Source organism: Chrysemys picta, chromosome 13 (genome assembly GCF_011386835.1).
Source record: "Chrysemys picta bellii isolate R12L10 chromosome 13, ASM1138683v2, whole genome shotgun sequence".
NCBI classification, from domain to species: domain Eukaryota; kingdom Metazoa; phylum Chordata; order Testudines; family Emydidae; genus Chrysemys; species Chrysemys picta.
In genome coordinates this window covers 7,763,489-7,785,049 of record NC_088803.1, presented here as the reverse complement: position 1 = coordinate 7,785,049, position 21,561 = coordinate 7,763,489, and the positions used below count along the sequence as shown (strand labels likewise).

At 46.0% G+C, this 21,561-nt stretch overlaps 2 protein-coding genes across 2 annotated transcripts; both read left to right on the top strand.

Moving 5' to 3' along the window:
- Positions 1 to 5,233: 5,233 nt before the first annotated feature.
- On the top strand, positions 5,234 to 6,281 carry LOC135975211 (olfactory receptor 4D1-like). Its single transcript, XM_065565346.1, has one exon. The coding sequence runs from the start codon at positions 5,234 to 5,236 to the stop codon at positions 6,233 to 6,235; it is 1,002 nt and encodes a 333-aa protein (XP_065421418.1). The 3' UTR covers positions 6,236 to 6,281.
- A 10,500-nt stretch (positions 6,282 to 16,781) lies between these two features.
- LOC135975516 (olfactory receptor 14A16-like) lies at positions 16,782 to 17,744 on the top strand. The gene has a single exon (XM_065566732.1). The coding sequence runs from the start codon at positions 16,782 to 16,784 to the stop codon at positions 17,742 to 17,744; it is 963 nt and encodes a 320-aa protein (XP_065422804.1).
- Positions 17,745 to 21,561: the final 3,817 nt, after the last annotated feature.

The window sequence follows — 21,561 nt, the reverse complement described above, 5'->3', positions numbered from 1 at the left end:
TGCCTGGTTTACGAAGCAATCCAGATTGCTCTGAATCGGTGACCTGTCCTGTTCACTATTTACCACTCCCCCACATTTTGGGTCATTTGCAAACTTTATTAGTGATGATTTTATGTTTGATAAAAGTATTGTGTAGGGTAGAGCCAAGAATTGTACCTTGTGGGGCCCCAAAGGAAACACACCTGCTTAATGACAATTCCCAAATTAACAGTTACATGCTTAGACCTCTAACTTAGCCAGTTTTTCATCCCTATAACATGTGCCATACTAATTATTGATTGGTCTAGTTTTAAAAAGTTCTAGTCTTCCCATTGGCTCTTTTGGCCAGGTGCCCACTCACTTCCTTTTACCTATGTATAGCAGTGAGACTTTTTAACCCTTTACAGGTAGAGCAATTAGAGAACAGTCACTAAGAGGGATTTTATAGCTACTGGCTGGTTTGGGTGTCCATAAAAGGGAGCTACACCCCACCCCCACCCTTCATTTATCACAGGTTAATAGGCTACAATTTCCCAGGTCATCCCAGTGACGCTTTAAGGAAATTGGCACATCATTAGCTTTCTTCCAGTCTTTGAGAACTTCCCCAGTGCTCCAGGAGTCTGCACAAGGGGAATCATTAATAAATTGCAGGAGTGGCTCAGTGCAGTTATGTGTTTATTTTAGCCATCCAAACCCAACCTGCTCTGCAATTCCCTGCCTGGCTGGGTGGACACAAGGGGGATGTTGGGGGTGCAGGGAAAGAAATGGGTGTTTGAATGGCCTGTGAATCAGAGAGAACCCCAGTGAGTTTTATTCCTGGCACTGGAGAGAAATGTTATCAAAGGGTTAGTGCAGGAGGAAAGGAGGCAGTGCTAGTGGGTTCTAGGTGAGCTGTGAGGTTCGCTGTGGGACAGAGGTGGTGTTTTTGTTCTGTGTTTGTACAGCACCTTGCATACTGGGGTCCTGGCCCAGGACTGGTGCTCATAGGCACTAAAGCACTGACACACCAATAATAAAGCCAATGAATGGCTATTGAAGGGAAAATATTCAGAGTCTTCAGACTCCAGTGACATCCCACTCTGTGCGCACTTAGGACAGCTTCCTGGCTCTGTTGCACAACTTTCTGAACCGTGCCTGTAAAAATGACATTATCTAGGCCATTTGGACACTTGCCTCCGTTTACCAATCAAACTTTAATTCCCTACCTACATCTTCTGTGAACTCAGCCTGGGACTTGAGCGTGAAGCTGTCTCAACTTCTCTGTCATCATCAACAGCAACAAACGTTCTACAGGCAAAACCAAACTTTAAGTGACCCCTGTGCAGCCCCCTCTCTTTCACACCCTGCCCTCACTGACCCCTATGCACCCCACCCTACTGTGCACCCCTGCTGCTTTCAGTCACTTTGCAAGAGTCTTGGATGAAAAATCGTTTCACGATTGTGCTGAAGATATTCCAGCCAAGAACAGCCACCAGCCACTTTCCCAGATCTGTGTTCACTGAGCAGGGCTGGGAGGAGTAACAGCATTTACAATTTATTCTTTTATATTTTTTGCAGAAAACATGACTAACCACGCATGCTTAGTAGATCTCTGAATTGAGTAAGAGGAGGCCATTTTGACTGAATTACTTTGCAGAGCTGCACAACAGAACTATCAATTCTTACAAATATAGAGTTTCTCAGGAAAGAAAACACATGCTATACTTATTTTTGAAATGTTTTAAAAGCTTTATAAAAATTAATTTTATAAAAAAGAACTGATTTTCCAATGTTTGAAAATTTTCATGAACATTTAGTGAAAATGTTCAGATTTTCATATTTCAGTCTTTTGTGGTTGTTTTTATTAGTAGTAGTAGTCTTTTGTCTATTTTCCTACTAAAAATAAGTGAAGGTAGAGAAACTGTTTATGGTGGAGGAAAGACAAAAAGTGTGTTTTTTCCCAGATTTTTTGCTTTCCTTTTGGAAAAAAACCAGAGCATTTCTGAGAATATTTTTCATGATTTTCAACTATAATAAAAATGGTGTTTTTCATAGAGAAATAAAATGTGGTAGGGACACGTTTTCAAGCTCACCTACCTCATGTTTCTCATATCCTGGGTCCAACGCAGCTGCAACAACACTGCAAACAAAAAACACATTTTATGTCAGGGTTTGGGGGAAAAACAACTAAAAAGTTTATAATCTAGTGTGGGGAGCCACAGTTTCAGTAGAATGTTAAAAATGATTGACCCATTAACTAAGGGAAAGGACACTTCAGATAATCTGTTTTCCCAGGGGTTGTCTGAGCTCATGATGACCTTCCACTAAACTCATCAGCATTTTTCTGTCTGTCTCTCTGTAATGTGATCACTCTTGAATACGGCATTTGGTCGATTCCAAAATTTTGGGCCTTCCATTATAACAATACTGCATCCCATCTCTGCCCAGCCTCCCAACACAGGAGAACAGTTTGACCCCCTGACTGACTTACTGCCCAGAGAAGAGGAGACAAATAACTAGGGGGGAGCCATGTGGGTGAAAGATGGGAATGGGGGTGTGCATATGGTGGGAATTGGGGAGAGAAAGGTGGACTCTGGGAATAGGGGGCATGGGTGGCACGTAGAACACCTGGTGGAGGAGAATAGAGAGCAACAGGGAGTGCCTAAAATAGAGGGGGATGGGAGAGTCTCAAGGAGGAAGTTGGGGGGGGGGCAGGGAGAATGCAAGAAACCCTCTGTGTCTGCAATGAGCTCATGCTACACAAGCTATGAAATGTGCCACTTCCTAGTCCTATGAATTGTTTCACCATCTACTAGAATTCTTTGAGGGGGGTCAACAAGCATGTGGACAAAGGGGACCCAGTGGATATAGTGTACTTTGACAAGGTCCCCCACCAAAGGATCTTACACAAAGTATCTGCCACGGGATAAGAGGGAAGGTGCTCTCATGGATAGATAGGTTAAAATATAGGAAACAAAGGGTAGGTATAAATGGTCAGTTTTCAGAAGGGAGAGAGGTAAATAGTGGTGTCCCCCAGAGGTCTCTTCTGGGACCAGTCCTATTCAACATATTCATAAATGTTCTGGAAAAAGGGGTAAACAGTGAGGTGGCAAAATTTGCAGATGATACAAAATTACTAAAGATAGTTAAGGCCCAGGCAGACTGTGAAGAGCTACAAAAGGATCTGTCAAAACTGGGTGACTTGGCAACAAAATGGCAGAGGAAATTTAATGTTGATCAATGCAAAATAATGCACATTGGAAAGCATAATCCCAACTATACAGATAAAATGATGAGGTCTAAATTGTCTGTTACCACTCAAGAAAGAGATCTTGGAGTCATTATGGGTAGTTCTTTGAAAACATCCACTCAATGTGCAGTGGCAGTCAAAAAAGCTCACAGAATGCTGGGAATAATTAAGAAAGGGATAGATAATAGGACAGAAAATATCAAGTTGCCTCTATATAAATCCATGGTATACCCATATCTTGAATACTGTGTGCAGATGTGGTCGCCCCATCTCAAAAAAGATATATTGGAACTGGAAAAAGTTCAGAAAAGGGCAACAAAAATGATTAGGGGAATGGAACAGCTTCCATATGAGGAGATATTAATAAGACTGGGACTTTCCAGCTTGGAAAAGAAATGGCTAAGGGGAGATATGATTGAGGTCAATAAATCATGACTGGTGTAGAGAAAGTAGATAAGTAAGTGTTGTTTACTACTTCTCATAACACAAGAACTAGGGATCATGAAATGAAATTAATAGGCAGCAGGTTTAAAACAAAAAAAAAAGGAAGTATTTCTTCACACAACACACAGTCAACCTGGGGAACTCCTTGCCAGAGGACATTGTGAAGTCCAAGCCCATAACGGGGTTCAAAAATGAACTAGATAAATTCATGGAAGACAGGTCCATCAATGGCTATTAGCCAGGATGGGTAGGAATATTGTCCCTAGCCTCTGTTTGCCAGAAGCTGGGAATGACCGACAGGGGATGGATCACTTGATGATGACCTGTTCTGTTCATTCCCTCTGGGGCACCTAGCACTGCCCACTGTCGGAAGACAGGACAATGGGCTAGATGGACCTTTGATCTGACCCAGTAGGGCCGTTCTTATCTTCTTATGTACCTGGAAGACATGAGAATATTTATGGAAAATGAGAAAAAAATCTAAAAGCAGATATCAATTGGAACAATGGAAAACCTTCTGGAGAAAGGCTAAAAACACATCTATTTGTCCAATGCTTAAGGAAGTTTGTTACCAAATATTTTATGAAAGGAATCTCACTCCACCTAAGCTTGTTTGCTGGTAACCATTTCTAACTTGGTCTCTTATATTTGAATTCACTATAAATATTGTCTTTTTTGTTAATACATTGTTTTTATTTGAACTCTAACCAATCCAATGCTGTGTTTCAACTGAACTGTTTGGTAACTCCAGTTTAACTGGCAAACCATTGAATATTGACTCTGTACAGGAGCAATGAACCTTTAATAGTTGAACTGTACAGCAGAGGGCAGCACAGTGCAGAACACAGGTTTTTGAGAAAATTTGGGACTGGATGTGGGCTGGGGTCAACCTGCAAGTAGCAACCAAGGCTGGTGGAAGCCGCAGTGTGGCTGGTGTGTTGCTGACAGGCTGCTGGGGTCAGAGATACGGGACCAGTGCTGCATCTCTACACAGACACTCAGGGTGTAGCTCGCATGCTGCTAGGCTGGCTGTGAGTGTCCCAGGTTGGGAGCTACACCAGCAAAGCATTGTGAGGCACACAGGGTTATGGAGCAGGCGGTGCCTCAAACCCTCACTGGTCTGGATTGCACCCCAGAATGTGACAGACCCTCCCCCCCACTCCCGATGAGAAACCTGGACTGTTGGAATCCTTGGACTCCCAGAAAATCCACATTCTCCCCAACCCTGAACCTCTAGGGCACATGAGGAATCTGTGGCCTGCGCCAGGTGTGCACCACCAGGGGTTCAGGAAGACAAAAGGGGACAGTTGTTAACAGGGGGCATTTTGAGTGTGTAGGTTGCTACTGTTCATGCCCAAACACACAAAACTGGGGATAACCACTGGTGGGGTGTAGGTGTTCTGCTGCAGCAGGGCACTCACCACTGGGGCTAAGGACACAGTCTGGAATATGGTAAACACAGAGAATTTCCAAGCACGTGTATCAGTTAACATGGAGTTAGCAATATCCATAATGCACTAAGATTACATCATAATTATTATCATCAGCGTTTCCTCTTGAGGACTATTTAGAAGGTAATAAATGGAGAAGAAGAATCTCACCAACCCAGTGACAGAATTTGTCCTCTTGGGCCTCACCCAGAGTCCTGAGCTGCAGCAATTCCTTTATGTGGCTTTCTTCATAATCTACATGAACACCTGGCTGGGAAACTTCATCATCATCACCACTGTGATCAGTGACCACCGGCTCCACACCCCCATGTACATCCTGCTGGCCAACTTGGCTTTCCTAGACCTCAGCGACTCATCAGTCAATACTCCAAAATTGCTATCAGGTCTCCTCTCACAGCATAAAACCATTTCATTCTATGAGTGCATTCTCCAGATGTTTTTCTTCCACTTCATTGCTGGTGCTATGGGGTTATGCCTTGTGGGGATGGCAATTGATCGGTATGTGGCCATCTATAAACCACTGCGGTACTTGACTATCATGAACCAGCGTGTGTGCATGGGGATAATGGTACTGGCATGGCTGGGTGGATTGGCCCACTCTGCTGTTCAGATTGGACTGCTCCTCCAGTTACCGTTGTGTGGGCCGAACGTCCTGGACAATTTTTACTGTGATGTCCCACAGGTCATCAAACTGGCCTGCACTGACACTCAGTTGGCTGAACTGCAGATGATCTTCAACAATGGAGCAGCGATTATAATAGTATTCATCATTCTGCTTGTTTCTTACACCGCCATCTTAGTCAAGATCAGGACACACATCACGGATGGGAAGCAGAAAGCTCTGTCCACCTGTGGAGCCCAGATTATCGTGATATGTTTACAATTCATACCCAGCATCTTCATCTATGTTCAGCTCTTCAAGAACTTCACCCTGAATAAGGTGATCTCAGTCATTTACACTGCAATCACCCCAATGCTGAACCCGATGATCTACACGCTGAGAAATGCCGAGATGAAGAAGGCCATCAGGAGGCTGATGAGCAGAATGCTGTGCTCAGGGAAGGAGATAAATTATGTCTCTATCTTTCAATGTCCATTTGTGTTAAAAACCAGGGCTGGTGCAACCATTTAGGCAAACTAGGCAGCCGCCTAGGACGCCTAGTGGTTGGGGGTGCCTAAAAGCCTGCTCAGGCGAGGAGGTGAAGGTGAGCTGGGGTGGGGGGGTGCGGGGAGGGCCACCCTCAGTACCGGGGGGGGGGCGCACAGGAGAACCGCTCCCCGCCCCAGATCACCTCCACTCTGCCTCCTCCGCTGAGCACACAGCTCCCGCTCTAAGTCTCCTCCAATCGGCGCCGCAAGCCTGGGAGGGGAGAATTAGAGCGGCGCCGGCATGCTCAGCGGAGGAGGCGGAGCCGAAGTGAGCTGGGGCAGGGTCCCCAGGTGGGATTAGCTGCTGCAGAGGGGGGGGCTCCCCGGGTGGGGTTAGCTTCTGAGGTTGGGATCTTACGGGGGGGGAGTCTCCCGGGGCGGGGTTAGCTTCCATGGGGGGGAGGGCGGAGGGAGTCTCCCGGGGCGGGGTTAACTTTCTAATGAGAAATCCATGAAAATCAATATCCTCTTTACAAAAGTCTGTTGAATAAATTATGTATCATAATGACTGTACTGATTGTGATGAAATTTCTATCAAATGTTCCAACAGAGAATAAGATAATTCTTTTATTTTATGGCTAATTCTTTTATCATATCTATCTATCTATATATACACCACTTATCTACATTTATCGTGTCAAGTCTCATCAGAACTTTTTAAAAAGATAAACAAAACCTACCTTCAAAAAGAATTGGTTTTAGTTGTGTCTAAATTACATTTCTATCTATAACTTCACAGTTTAAACTGAAGTTATCTTTGTTTCCTTTTTCTTCTAATCCCGATATAGAATGGGAGTAGAATAGGAAATATGTTTGATGGATTTTCTTAAAATTATCCTTTTCATTCAAAATATACAAATTTTGATTTTTCCACATTTACTCCTTTCTTTTCTAAGAAAGAAAGAAAGTGAAATTTATATAAAGTGGGGGGAAGATTTTGAAATTATACTATAAGAGAAAATACACAGTTCTTTACACAAATTTCTAAATAAAAATATTTTTGTAAATTTTCAAAAAAAATGTAGGGATTCTTTCTCATCAGTTTCTATGTCTTTAAAGTTTAATTCCTGAAGAGACTGTTGTGCACTGAAAAATATTTAAGTAAAAATTAGCACTTCTTCCTGAACAAAGCTCTGGGAAATGAGTATCACACTTGGATTTTCTAATCCAAAAATTAGTTAAAACTGTCTGAACTCCTTTTAGACCTCCTGACCAACTCTGCACTGAAAGAACAGCTAAATACTATTTCTGGCAGTAATATCTGAAAAAGTACGGGTATTCAGTGGCGGTGCATGGGGGGCAGAGAGAGAAGGGGTCGGGGTGCAGAAAGGCCACTGAGGGCAGGGTGTGGAGGGGATGGGGCTGCACAGGGGTCACTGGGGGCAGTGTGTGAAGAGGAGGGGGCTGCACAGGGGTCACTGATGTCAGGATGTGAAGGGGAGGGGGCTGAAAAGGGGTCATTAAGGTAGGACGTCAAGAGGAGGGAGATGCACAGGGGCTACTGGGGGCAGGGTGTGAAGGGGTGGGGGTTGCAGAGGGGACATTGAGGTTACTCTATGGTGGGGAGGGGGCCACACAGGTGTCACTGGGGGCAGGATGCAATGGGGAAGGGGGATGCACAGGGGTCACTGAGAGCAGGGTGTGGAGGGGAGGGGGATTCACAGGGGTCACTGAGATCAGGGTGTGTAGGGGAGGGGGCTGCACAGGGATTACAGGGGGCAGGGTGTGGAGGGGAGGGGGTTGCATAGGGATTACAGGGGCAGGGTGTGGAGGGGAAGGGCTGTCACGGAGTCACCAGGGCAATACTCTGGAACTGCTCCCTATGAAGCCAGGCAGGACTCTGGGGCGTCTCCTCTCTGTGATCAGACTGTCTCCGGGGCAAGAAGCTTCCACAGCTTCCACCTTTCTGGGTCTGACCTCAGAGCATTCAGCTTCCCCTGCCCCACCGTGCGCTTCCCGCAGCGAGTCTGCCTCGGTGGGGTCCTGGGGGGGCCAGAGGGCCCTGCCCCCCGACTCCGCAGTCAGACGCGACGCTCAGCCAGCCGATAAAAAAAAAGGCCTTCCCAGGCCAGAGTCACCTGGTCCCACCCTCCTCCTGTATTTCAGGTTATGAAGCTGCGGCCATAGCATCCATGCAGGCAGCTGGAGCAGCCTCAGCAAAAGTCACACCCAGCATTAATTTACTGATTTAGTTGGGAATTGGTCCTGCTTTGAGCAGGGGGTTGGACTAGATGATCTCCTGGGGTCCCTTCCAACCCTGGGATTCCATGATTCAGTAAGACTCACAGACAACATAACAAGGGAAAATCCCCATTTCATCACTTCTCTCCCCCGAACTGAGCGGGGTCACTTTAGCCAGTGACCTCGGGAAGTTCAGGCCTCCTTCTCCGGGACAAGCATCAGCTATAACATTTGCATTCCCCTTAACATGGACCACCTCCATCTCATAATCCTGGATGGCAGACTCCACCTCAGGGCTTGACGTTGGTCCCTCTTATCTGATGCAGCCATGGCAGGGTGTGTGGTCCAGATACAATGTGAAACGCCGCTTAAATAGATCCAGCTGCAGGCTTTTAAGAGAGACAGGCAGGCTGAAGGCTCATAGAGGTGTGGCTTCAGAAGGCGCAGGAGCCTACAGATTAACCCTGAGAAAGAGTGGATCCCCAGGAAGGGCTGTCACACTGAAGGGTTCCTCCCAGGGACTGTGGGGAGCAGAGAGAGCACAGCCTGTGAGTCTGTGACCACTTGGGAGCAGCGTGGATATGGCCTATAACCACCTCCTTAAGAAGGACATTGTAGAGCTGTGCAGAGAGAGGGCGGTGCATTGGAAAGCTCACTGATGCTAGGTCTACACTACCCGCCTGAATCGGCGGGTAGAAATCGACCTCTCGGGGATCGATTTATCACGTCCTGTCGGGACGCTCACTAATGCACAGCTGATTGCTCAGTTGGAAGAGGAGGATCGCTCTAAGGAGCTGGTTCCTGACCCAGCTGGGGGCAAGAGAGAGGCTGGGAGGCGCCAGGCAGCCCCAGGGCCCATACTGGTTTCTGACCCACCTTGGGCCGCAAGAGAGGCTGGGAGCAGTCAGGCAGCCCCAAGACCTGCATCATCTCCTGATCCAGCTGGGGGCATGAGAGAGGCCGGGAGCAACCTGGCAATCTGGAGACCCGTGTCCCCGACCAGCCATGGGTCTCCACCGGATTCCCCGTTGGTGGATCTGAGACGGAGGGAATTGGAGCTCCGACTGAAGGAGTCAGAGGACCATGAGAGGCAGGGAAGGCTTGAAGCAGAACAGCAGGAGAGACAGAGGTAGCATGAACTGGCGATGGCCGAGTTGAGAGGCAGAAGGACCCGCCGAGGGGTGAGTGGGGATGGACCCCAGGGTGCCAATTCAGCAGGGAACCTCGACACTAAATTGCTGCCCCAGGTTAAGAAAGGGGGAGCTATAGATGCCTGTCTCACGGCCTTTGGGAAGGCTGGCAATTGGAACCAGGCTGGCCCTGAGGAAAGGCTCCAGCATATAGCCCCCTTCCTGGGTCCCAAGGCCATAGAGCTGTTAAACCAGATGGGTGGGGTGGCCGACTGGCTCTAAGTCCCAGCCTCAGCATATATGTCTGTCTGGAGTCTCCTGGGCTGAGGACCCTCAGACCCCCAGTGGGAGTGGAAGGTGGTGGTCTTTGGGGAGACATTCCTGGGATGGCGAGATCCAGGGACAGAGAGAACTGTTGTCAGGCCCCGTGTGGTGCAGCCTCATGAGATGCTAAGGGGCTGTGTGACCTGGGTGAAGGTCCCAGGGATGAAGCCCCTCGCCCTGCCTATGACACAGGAGGGGATGGGCTGGCTGGTAGTTGGGGTTCTCCAGGATACCGGCTGTGAGGTCCTGTTGAGGAATGAACTGTGTCTCTTTGGGACAGGATATAGGCCCTGCTCCTGTAAGGGCCGAGGATTTGAATTTGAATCCAGGGAACCAATTGGCTGAGAGTGAAGCAGTCAGTGAAAATGCAAATGATCTGGCTGGCTGGCGGGAGGAGCGGCTGGGCTCAGGATACCTGCCTGTCTGTAACCAGAGCCCTTGAGCTGAGTGCGACAGAGAGATGCCCCCCCCCCCCCACCCCCACACACGAGGGACGTGGCTTACGCTGGTTCTGGTGCTGTGAGCAAAGCCGCGGGGTCGCTGCCTGCCCTCACTGGGCTAGAAGGGGCAAAGCTGAGCCCAGGGGGGTCGGAGACCCCAGTTGAGTGTGGGGAACCACAGCCAGGGTGGGACAGCTGCCAAGCAGGGCTGCCTTGTCCAGAGGGGCAAATGGCCTGGGACAAGGGGAAAGCAGCCTTGGGACACCGGCCTGTCCTAGAGGAGCCTGTTCAGAAGGTGGCCTTGGGCTTGGTGAGGCACTGGTGGGCGGGGAAGGCCTCCCCCGGTGGAGAATCAGTGGTGGAGCATGTGCTGACTTTCCGGGGAAAGCTCGCTGAGCTCATGGGTCTTCATGGGCATGGGGGCCTCTCCCATGGTGCTGGTCCCCAGGAAAGACGGGTCTATCCGATTCTCTGTGGCCTATCGGAAGCTCAATGCCATCACCATATCTGGTGCCTGCCCATACCTAGGCCTGATGAGATCCTAGATAAGTTGTGGGCGGGAGACTCAGTACCTCATGACCAGGGATCTCACCAAAGGCTACTGGCAGGTGCCTTTGGATCCAGATGCCAGGTTGAAACCTGCTTTTGTCACCCCTTTGGGGCTGTACAAGTCCCTGGTCCTACCTGTCAGCCTCAAGGAGGCACCAGTCACCTGCGAACACCAGGTGAATCAGTTACTGAGGTGGATGGAGAATTTTACCCTACCGTACATGGATTATATTGGTGTCATTAGCCAGACCTGGGAGGACCATGTGTCCCAGGTGAAGACGGGTCCGAGTCACCTCCAGGATGCAGGGCTGACTGCAAAAGTTGGGACGTGCAAGGTGGGGATGGCAGAGGTGTCGTACCTGGGCCGCAAGGTGGGAAATGGCTGATTAAAACCAGAGCCAGCCAAGGTGGGGGCGATCAGAGACTGGCTGCTCCCCAGACTAAGAAACAGGCCCAGGCCTTTATTAGGGTGGCGGGACACAACCAGAGGTTTGTGCCCCACTTTAGCTCTGTGTCAGCTCCCATCACTGAGCTATGCAGGAAGGGGAAGCCAGACAAGCTGGTCTGGACCAGGCAGTGCCAGAGGGCTCTCTGCACGCTGAAGGAGGATCTGGTCAAGGGCCCGGTGTTGGGAAACCCAGACTTTGACAAGCCCTTTATGGTGTTCACCGATGCCCCAGACACAGGACTGGGTGCGGAGCCAGCGCAGGCCATTGCAAAGGGGGAGAAACACCCCGTCATGTACCCGAGGAGGAAGCTGCTGCCCCGGGAGCAGGGCTCTGCGGCCATAGAGAAGGAATGCCTGGCCATGCAGTGGGCTCTTAAAAGGCTGCCATGAGTTCCAGGACTCCGTTTGAGGGGGTTCTTGTGATTAACTGCTCCCTAGTTCCATTGACTGAAGGGTGAATTCACAGCTGTCATTCTCAGCGATCTCTGTGATTCATCCACTCATCAGGACCTCTCCGTTTCATGGTTCAAGGCAGCAAAAGGAAACTAGGGTAAAGGGCTACAACTTGGAACCCAATGGTGCAATGACCCCAGATGTGGGTCACTAATGCTGCCCTATCCCACCATGAGGCACACCAAACTTGAAAACAATCCGAGTGACCATTTGTATTTTAGAGCACTTACAAGAGTTAAGCACATAACATGGCTGGAATGGAAAGCCAGGCCCGTTCTCTGTGCTGGTGCATACGGACTGTTCACACTGAACCTTTCCTTAAATACAGTGAGGGACCTGAAGCCTGAGGGAATAAACTGGGAAGATGAAGACCTTTCTGACCCGTATCACATTAATGATTTGTGCACAAAAACAGCCCTAGAAACCTTTTTCCTCTCTGCAACCCCCTCAATCAAATGACTTTTTGGAGAAATTGCTTTTTCCCCCAGGACTTTTATCTCTGTAACTCTTAGCTCAAATGACCCTAAATTTGGGTCACTAACCCTAACTTGAACCCAGCTGAAGAGCATCAAATTTCAAAGGAATTTCCCTAAGCATGTCAATATTAGTGTTCTTCGAAAGGTCAACTTTTAAACTGTGTCACAAGCAACTTTGATTATACTGGTGCTCCTTGTGCCCCTATATTAATCAGTTCATTTACCAGCTGGGTACACATCTCACAGATTTCTGCATGTTAACCATCAGCTTGGAATATTAAAACAGGATTTGGGTGTTAAACCAAGAGAACTCAGATGGAGGAATAAACATCACACTACGTTTCACACTTCAGATGTTCAGCTCATGTAAATTGACCCAGCTCCACAGCAGTATGCCAATTTACACCATCTGGGGATCTGGGCGTTTATGTTTGTTGAGCCTCTCTGCCATACCTGCAACCAGTATGAACTAAACATCTTAAAATGTCATGCAGCATTGCACCTGCAGCCTAATGCGCCTTCAGGGTTGTTTGAGGTAAGGAAATAATGTAATTGCTGAGAAAACAAGCAAGAGAATTTGGATAATTCATCTCAATACGAACTGAAGCTCAGATAGAGAAAATCTTAGCAGCACTGAATTCCTCCAAAGTTCTGCCCTGGTGAGAATTAATCACAGCATAATCTTTAAAAGTTACATTCTTGTAATTAATCCCATCGGACAAAGAACTAAGAATGAATAAACAGGTCCGGTACTTGTGACTCATCGGTTTAAACTCACAGGCAAAGAATTTAAAACTGTATTTAACTGATTTAAAACTGTGTAATGGGCCAGTTTCCCAGCTGGTGTACATCAGCCATTGCTCCATTAGAATCAAAGGGCCAGATCCCCAGTTGGTGAAAATAGCCGTAGCTACTACGAAGACAGTGGAACTTTGTCAATACACACCAATTCAATAACCCAATTCAACCAGCCAGGGCAGGCTGAGCTGTGGGTTCCTGTGGTGGCTGCATCCCAAGAGCTGTTGATGCAATGCAAGGGAACGACATCTCTGCTCCGGCAGTGGCAATGATGTGGCGTTAATGAAGGAACAGGCTATTCCAGGACAACTGAGTTTCTGGTGCCGCTGGGCTCCGAGCTATTCCAGGTCACATGATACTACAGTAAATATATTTTTTTATTCTGCCAACCCCTCGGGGCACCCTTTGTGCCTCAGCCCTGGGTTTTTCGCCAAGGGTCCTTCCAGGGACGCTACCACTGTTAATACACAGGGCAGATTTAAGAACATAAATACGCATGACAGTCAGAACTCTTGAAGTCTTTTACTATCAATTTAATCTGGCACCAGTCAGACTGACTTATTTGTAAATGTTTCTAGCAGCAAAAATAGACTTTTCATTGAAATTGGGAAAAGCCAAACATTTTTTGTCATTCTGGGAAGTGAGAACAAGGCAATTTTAGGCAAGAGCTGTTGAAAACTGAAGAGTTTTAGCCTCTGCTATCCTTGAAAAACAAAATACATATGGAGCATAGCAGAGATTTTCCATCAACATGTGTTCAATTGAAAACCCAATTTTCCTTTGTGATAATTAAAGCCAAAAAAGTCTGATTGTCCTTAATTGGAAACTTAGATTTGTGCTAGGGTGTGAAAAATTAATAGTTTCAATTCATATTAAAATTTCATCCCCAAGTCCCTCTGCCCCATTCTCTATAATTTCTGTTACAAAGGGATAGTTGCAGGCTGGATAATCTGAGTGAGAAGCGAAGTTGACACCAGAATATATTTTAAACATACTAACATCTTGAAGCGAAAACACAGAGTCAAAGCTCCCAGCCAAAACCTTTCCATCTTGACCATGCCCTAGGATATCGCCACTGTAGTCTCTGTCCCATACTGCAGCCAGCTAAGCGGCAATGCTGCCAAGACGTGCTCAGAACATACGCATAGTAAGACACTGGCCATCCACCCCACAGCTCCCAGTCCTAGAAGACAAGCCAGAGAAAGGGGTTTTGGGAATCAGTGGTACAGGGAAGAGAAGTGACTGTCCCAAGGTCACACAGCAGGTCAGTGGCAGAAACAAGAACAGAACCCAAGTCTCCTGCCTGTACAGACATAAAGTCGCAGAGGGAAAGGATACAGCACAGTAATGGAGGGATGCTACTAGTCTGTCATCACCCAGAGATGGAAATGCAGTGGGATTTGGCGCCTTAAATAATAAGAGCATAAGAACAGCTGCACTGGCTCAGACCAATGGTCCATCTAGCCCAGTTTCCTGTCTGTGACAGTGGCTGGTGCCTGAAGCATCAGAGGGAATGAACATAACAGGGCAATTATCAAATGATCCATCCCCTGTCGCCCATTCCCAGCTTCTGGCAAACAGAGGTTTAGGGACACCCAAAGCATGGGGTTGCATCCTGACCATCTTGGCTCTTAGCCATCGATTGACGTATCCTTCATGGACTTGTCTAATTCTTTTTTTAACCCAGTTATACTTTCAGCCCTCAAAAGATCCCCTGGCAATGAGTTCAAAAAGTTGATTGTGCATTGTGTGAAGAAATTCTTCCTTTTGTTTGTTTTAAACCTACTGCCTATTTATTTCATTGGGCGATGCCTGGTCCTTCTGTTCTGTGAAGGGGTAAACACCACTTTCCTGTTCACTCTTTCCAGAACATGCATGATTGGATAGACATTTATCGTATTCCCCCTTAGTCATCTCTTTTCTAAGCTCTAGTCTCTTTATATCTCCTCATATGGAAGGTGTTCCATGCCCCTAAGCATTTTTGTTGCTCTTCTCTATATCTTTTCGAATTCCAATATATCTTTTTTTTTTAGATGAGGCAAACAAAACTGCACACAATATTCAAGCTATGAGCGTACCATGGATTTATATGCTGGCATTATATTTTCAGCTTTATTATCTATCCCTTTTCTAATGGTTCCTAACATCTTGTTAGCTTTTTTCACTGCTACTGAACATCGAGCAGATATTTTCAGAGAACAAACCACAATGACTGCAAGATCTTTCTTGAGTAGTAATAGCTAAAGTAGACACCATCATTTTGTATGTATAGTTAGGATTATGTTTTCCAGTGTGCATTACTATGCATTTATCAATATTGAATTCCATCTGCCATTTGATTGCCCATTCACCCAGTTTTGTAAGATCCCTTTGCAGCTCTTCGCAGTGTGCTTTGGGCGTAACAATCCTGAGTAATTTTGTATTCTGTGCAAATTTTACCACCTTACTGTTCACTCCATTTATGAATATGTTGAACAGCACAGGTCTCAGGGAAGATCTTGTGGAGCACAGCTATTTACCTCTCTCCATTGTGAATACTGAATATTTATTCCTACCCTTTGTTCCCTATCTTTTAGCAAGTTACTAATTCATGAGAGGACCTTCCCTTTTATCCCATGACTGCTAACTTCATTGAAGAGCTGTTAGTGTGGGACTTTGTCGAAAGCTTCCTGAAAGTCCAAGTACGTTATATTAACTGGATCACATTAGATTAGCTACCCTGCAGTCATCTGGTCCAGAGGCTGATTTAAGTGTTGGTTTATTTATCACATTTAGTAGTTTTTGCGATTTCATATTTCAGTTCCTTCAGAACTCTTCGGTGACTACAATCTGGACCTGGAGACTTTACTGTTTAATTTATCAATTTGTTCCAAAACCTCCTCTACTGAGACCGCAATCTGGGACAGTTCCTCAGATTTGTCACCTAAAAAGAATGGCTCTTGTGTGGGAATCTCCCTCAAATACTCTACAGCAAAGACTGATGCGAAGAATTCATTTAGCTTCCTTCAAACGGCCTTGTCTTCCCTGAGAGCTCCTTTTGCACCTTGACCATCCAGCGACCCCACTCATTCTTTGGCAATCTTCCTGCTTCTGAAATACTTAAGAAAAATTGCTTAACTTTTGTGTCTTTTGTTAGTTGCTGTTCGCATTCTTTTCTGGCCTGCCTAATTATACTTTTACACTTCTCTTGCCACAAATCAATGTGTAAATCAGTAGTTGGCCATTTACATGGTCTTGGGGTGGAATCATTACAGAAAAGCTGCCACGTAGGAGGCTGGGTGAGTCAATGTTAAACGTCTCTGGAAAGTGGGAATCACTATTTCTGCATTGCTATCAGTATTAGCCATGTTAGTATTTACATTTCATGCGCAAATTTAGAGCCTTCTGTTTCTCACAATCGGGTACCATATGGGCTATTAATGTTGGATGTAGTTGTACTTTGTTCCAGCCTTCATACCGCATTGGCCAGATCCTCAGATGGTGTAAACTGATCCATCGCCCTTAGCTTTAAAGGCAATAATCCAGTATTCACCGATGTGACAATGCATCTCACTAGTGCTCTGACTCTCAGGGGTAAGGAGCACTCTCAGTGGAAGTGACAAGAACTGTGCACCTTTGACATGCCCATCATGAGATATTACGGAGAGAGAATTAGATCATTTTCTCTGTCAGTCTAATCTTGCCCATTGCCCTTGTCCTTCCATCCACAGGCAGGACACAATGTATGGAGATGGAAATGTCCAACCGAACCACCGTGACTGAGTTCCTTCTCCTGGGATTCTCTGACGTTCGGGAGCTGCAGATTTTGCACTTTGTGGTGTTTCTGGTAATTTACCTGGCAGCCCTGGTGGGGAATCTTCTCATCATCACAGCCGTAGCCCTCGACCACCATCTTCACACCCCCATGTACTTCTTCCTGATGAATTTGTCCATTCTAGACATTGGCTTCATTTCTGTGCCAGTCCCCAAATCCATGGCCAACTCCCTCATGAACACCAAGTCAATTTCTTATTCTGGATGTGTCACACAAGTCTTTTTCTTTATGTTCTTTGCTGTAACCGAGTACTCCATACTTACCGTCATGGCGTATGACCGATACGTCGCCATCTGCCAACCATTGCACTATGAGAGAGTGATGAACAGGAGAGCTTGTGTCCAAATGGCAGCCAGTGCTTGGATAACTGTTTTTGTCTACGCTGCAGTGCACACCGGGAACACGTTTGCACTATCCTTCTGTGGAGGCAACATGGTGGATCAGTTTTTCTGTGAAATCCCCCAGCTCCTCAAGCTTGCCTGCTCTGACACATACCGCCGTGAAACTGGGGTTATTCTCTTTAGTACATGCTTAGGCTTCAGCTGCTTTGTTTTTATAGTTGTGTCGTATGTTAAGATCTTCACCACAGTGCTGAGAATCCCCTCTGAGCAGGGCCGGCATAAAGCTCTATCCACCTGCCTCCCTCACCTCATTGTGGTCTCCTTGTTCTTCTTCACTGTAATCTTTGCCTACCTGAAACCCACCTCAAGCTCAACATCAGTGCTGGATCTCATGGTGCCTGTTCTCTATTCTGTGATGCCTCCAATGATGAATCCAATCATCTACAGCATGAGGAACAAGGAGATCAAAGCTGCCCTGAGGAAACTCATGGTGGGGAGGTTATTCAGCAAAAATGAACTGTCCATCTTTCGTCTTTGATCGTGATTTCTTTCTGTGTTTCTTTTTAAATATAATCAAATGAAAACATTATTGAAACCATATTTTGAAATCTGCTTATGCAAAAAGGGGCATTTACACTGATAAAAATGCAGAGTCAGGACAATGGACTTACTATCTATTTAAAACTGTATAAATAAGATCAGAATCTATCTATCTATCCTGTATTGCCACCCACCATCACACCATCTCAGCACCTTCCACCTAAAACGAATAGCCATAATCAAGTTCCCAATGGACTCGATGAGGTCTCTGACCCTTTTCCTTTTGGGGGTATAAATGCTGCTTTGGATACCATGGCTTTTGGTGAATTGTTTGCTTGTGTGACAGTGTGGTGTGATGGTGTCATGTTGTGAACTTTGTTGTAGTATATGTGGAAATATTGTCACGGTAACAGGACAAGTCTGACCTGGCTCAATGGCAGCCTATTGTGCTGCATTCCAGTCAGCTGCCCTGCCTGGGAGAGGTCTTTGACACCTCATTGAATGATCGTCATTGAGAGCCCATCAAGACTAGAGTCTGGGGCCATCCATCTTTATTGTGTCTCCGCTACTTGCCAGCCCCAAGAGAAAATGATTTTTCTATACAGGGGGCCCACAGGCATGGAAGTTGGAGATGGAACTTCACAGTTTGAACCCATGGCCAAGAGACTGGGGCCTACTTAACAGTGCAATGCCCCTGTTGGGGTCGCATGGGGCCATCCATGGCCACGTGTAATAAAGACTTTCAGAAGCAAGATGGCTGTGGGACTCTGCCAAGTTTGAAACACAGATGAACCCTGGACTCACAGAATCAGTGCGATCAGTCCAGGGGAGGGGTTGTCTCAGAACTGTCTTGTTTTACAGATCTGTGTCAGTCTAGGGCTTACGGCATAAAGTTTCCCTTTGCTACACCCATGTTCCTTGCCTTCCTGCCCTGTTCTTCTTAAAGAGGTTTAGCTAGAAGCCAAAAGGGACCACATGCTAGGTGAAGCTCTGGTGGAGTGTGTGAGTGACTGGGGGCTTGGGAGAACTCAGATACTGGTTTTGAACTCTAAGGCAGCTGGACAATGGCCTCCCACAGTCAATGGAAGGGGATCAGAGTGTTCCCTAGAGCCCCAGAGCTAGAAACACTGGTGAGACTCTACCCAGATGAAGTTGCCTTGGAAGTACGTGGCTCCCATTGATTGGGCCCTCTTGCAAGAGACAGGTGACTGGACAGCTGGATAAGCGCCACGTTCTAACACCTTCCTTATCTGCCTTTTGTATTGTTTTATTGATCAGTTGGTCAATTTGGTTTTGTTCTTTTATTCTTTTGGGGGAGGAGAGGGAAATGATTGTTACATGGGGTGTCAATATTTGGTCTTGTGGTTGGGAAGCCAATGTGTCAGCTCTTTGATATATCTATTTCCTGAGCAAGCTGAAAGTTTGCTTTCCACAATGACCAAGACATGGGAAGGAGCCTCTGTAGCTTTCTGCATGGCTGTTTTCCTACTGAAAGGATTATTTGGATGGTGCTGGGATTGTATTGTATTAGTAATGACATGTTAGGGGCCTTGCCCCTTGGATAAGTGCCTAATTTATTCATTTAGATGGGAAAAAATGGGCTGAAGGTGTTAACATAACCCAGTCACTGTCCAACACTAAACAGTTTTAATCAAATTCCGGAGCTTGGTGTCCAGAGACCACAGCCTGCTTCTCACCATGGCAAACACACCACTAAAAATCCGGTTAACCTTTTATTAAATATCCAGACAGGAAAGGAAACCACTCACAGTATTTGAAATGTAAAGTATTAAGTCAGGCTTTCATTTTATCCACACCCCTTGTTCTTTTCAGTTTAGCTGGAGGCAGTTTTAAAAGGAACCCCTCCCCCCGCCCCCAGCTATTTGGCAGTCTCTTAGAGGTATCAGAGGGCATGTTTTCACTATGGGGAGATCGACACAGGGATTGATTTAGTGGATCTAGTGCAGACCTACCCCAGTCCTCCACCTCTCTGAGAAGAGTAAGGGAAGTCAACCAGAGAGCATTTCCTGTCGACGCAGCGCAGTTAAGAAACCAGGGTAAGTTGACTTACGTTATTCATGTAGCTGGAGTAGAGTAACTTAAGTCAAATTACCCCGGTAGTGAAGACAAGTTCAGGGATGGTAATAACAATCCTTTTGAGGAAAAGAGAAGAAGTTGGGCTGGAGCTCTCATTGTTGCTGTTGCTGTTACTGTCCCGTCTTAGAAGCAAAACCTCCTAGTTTGTCAGTCCCTTCAATGGTATCAAAGATGGAAATAACTGTGATCCCAGGTGGTGGCTGGGATTCAGCTGGAGCCGGTAGGGGTGGCGATGTCCTCTGGGCTCTTCTCTGTTGCCCAGGGTCAGGATGACGAAGGCCTGGGGTCCCAGGAGACAGTAGGCGTGGCAGCCATGATGGTGAAGCTCAATCCGGAATCCTCCATCTGTTCTTCTTTTTCTTCTTTCTGTACTTTCCTCACAACATTCTTTCTTTCATTAAGGGCCCAGAAAGGGAGTGATGTGTACAATAGTCCATTCCCCCATTATTTTCTCCTCAAATAAGTCTTAATATCCAGCATACCAATTTTGGATCATTAACTTTCTTAGTGAACGGAAGGTTTATTTTCAAAGATAATTGGAGTTAATTCCTATATACAATGTTTTACTATTTCTATCTTCACATGTTAAACTTCAATTCTCTTTGGCTGTCATTCCTCTCAATTCTGATGTAAAAGTGTGTTTGTAAACAGAGATGCGCAATCTTTGTTATGATGAAAAAAGTTGCTTTTTATTGAAATAAATAAAGTGAAATAAAGTGAAAATTTTATCAGACATTTTCCAGAGTTTTGTGAGGATAAAAATAAAAAGTTGAAAATTGAATTAATTTACTCTTTGGGTTTTGCTTTTCTTCCACTTTTTCTCCTCCCCGCCTTCATTTTTCCTTAGAAAAAGAGAAGAATGTAAAAATAGAGAAAATGGGGACAGAAGTAGTAAAAAAAAATCTTTTGTAAAATATGTTTTTTTTGGGGAGTAAGTTTCAAAACCTTTTAATGAAAATGTTTTTGAAATTGTTCTGTAGATTCGTGAAATATTTTGTTTTTCCCAATCAGCTTTATATTGATAACTTTTTAAAAAGTTACATTAGTTAGCACCTGTTCGTAACACTTGTCCTTGCCTGATAAGTAACCCTATTTAGGAATTTATTCATTATGCTGTATTTAATAAATCTTGGGTGCCATATATATAAATGCTAACATAAGCATATATAGCCTTGGGAAACTAATACGTGATGATTGTTATAGCAGATGTTTTCTGTTGGGGAATCAACATGGAAGAATGATTGTGGGATAAGAAATACCACTAAGAGATATTAACTTAAAGAATTGTTAGTCCTCCCAGCTGTAAATAATCAGGCCTTCAAACACAAATCAGGTAAACTGAGAATGTATAGAAATGACACCACAACATATGTTTCTGGGAGAATATTCCTGGGAACAAGGTTTCCTTGTCTGACAACCAATATAATAATACTCAACTCAACCTTCTTTTCTTCACTCAACCACTCAGCAGGTGAGTTGGGCGTTGAAGAGAGAATAGGCCCAACCCATCTGTACCTTATCACCAGCCTCTCAGTGGGGCCTGATAGAGGACAGCTGCTCTTTCTAAAGAGCCAGAGGGAAACAGGAAATAGGGGAGGAAGCTGTGGCAGAGGCTGCAGGGCTCAGTGGGCTCCTACAGGAGACAGACTTTTGTCCCAGGGGAGAGCAGAAGCAGATCCTGGGAAGGGATGAAAAGCTGTTCCCAACTTGGGAACTCG

Excerpts from the sequence above, each read along its gene's own strand:
- LOC135975211 (XM_065565346.1), top strand. The coding sequence starts at position 5,234 with ATGGAGAAGAAGAATCTCACCAACCCAGTGACAGAATTTGTCCTCTTG.
- LOC135975516 (XM_065566732.1), top strand. The coding sequence starts at position 16,782 with ATGGAAATGTCCAACCGAACCACCGTGACTGAGTTCCTTCTCCTGGGA.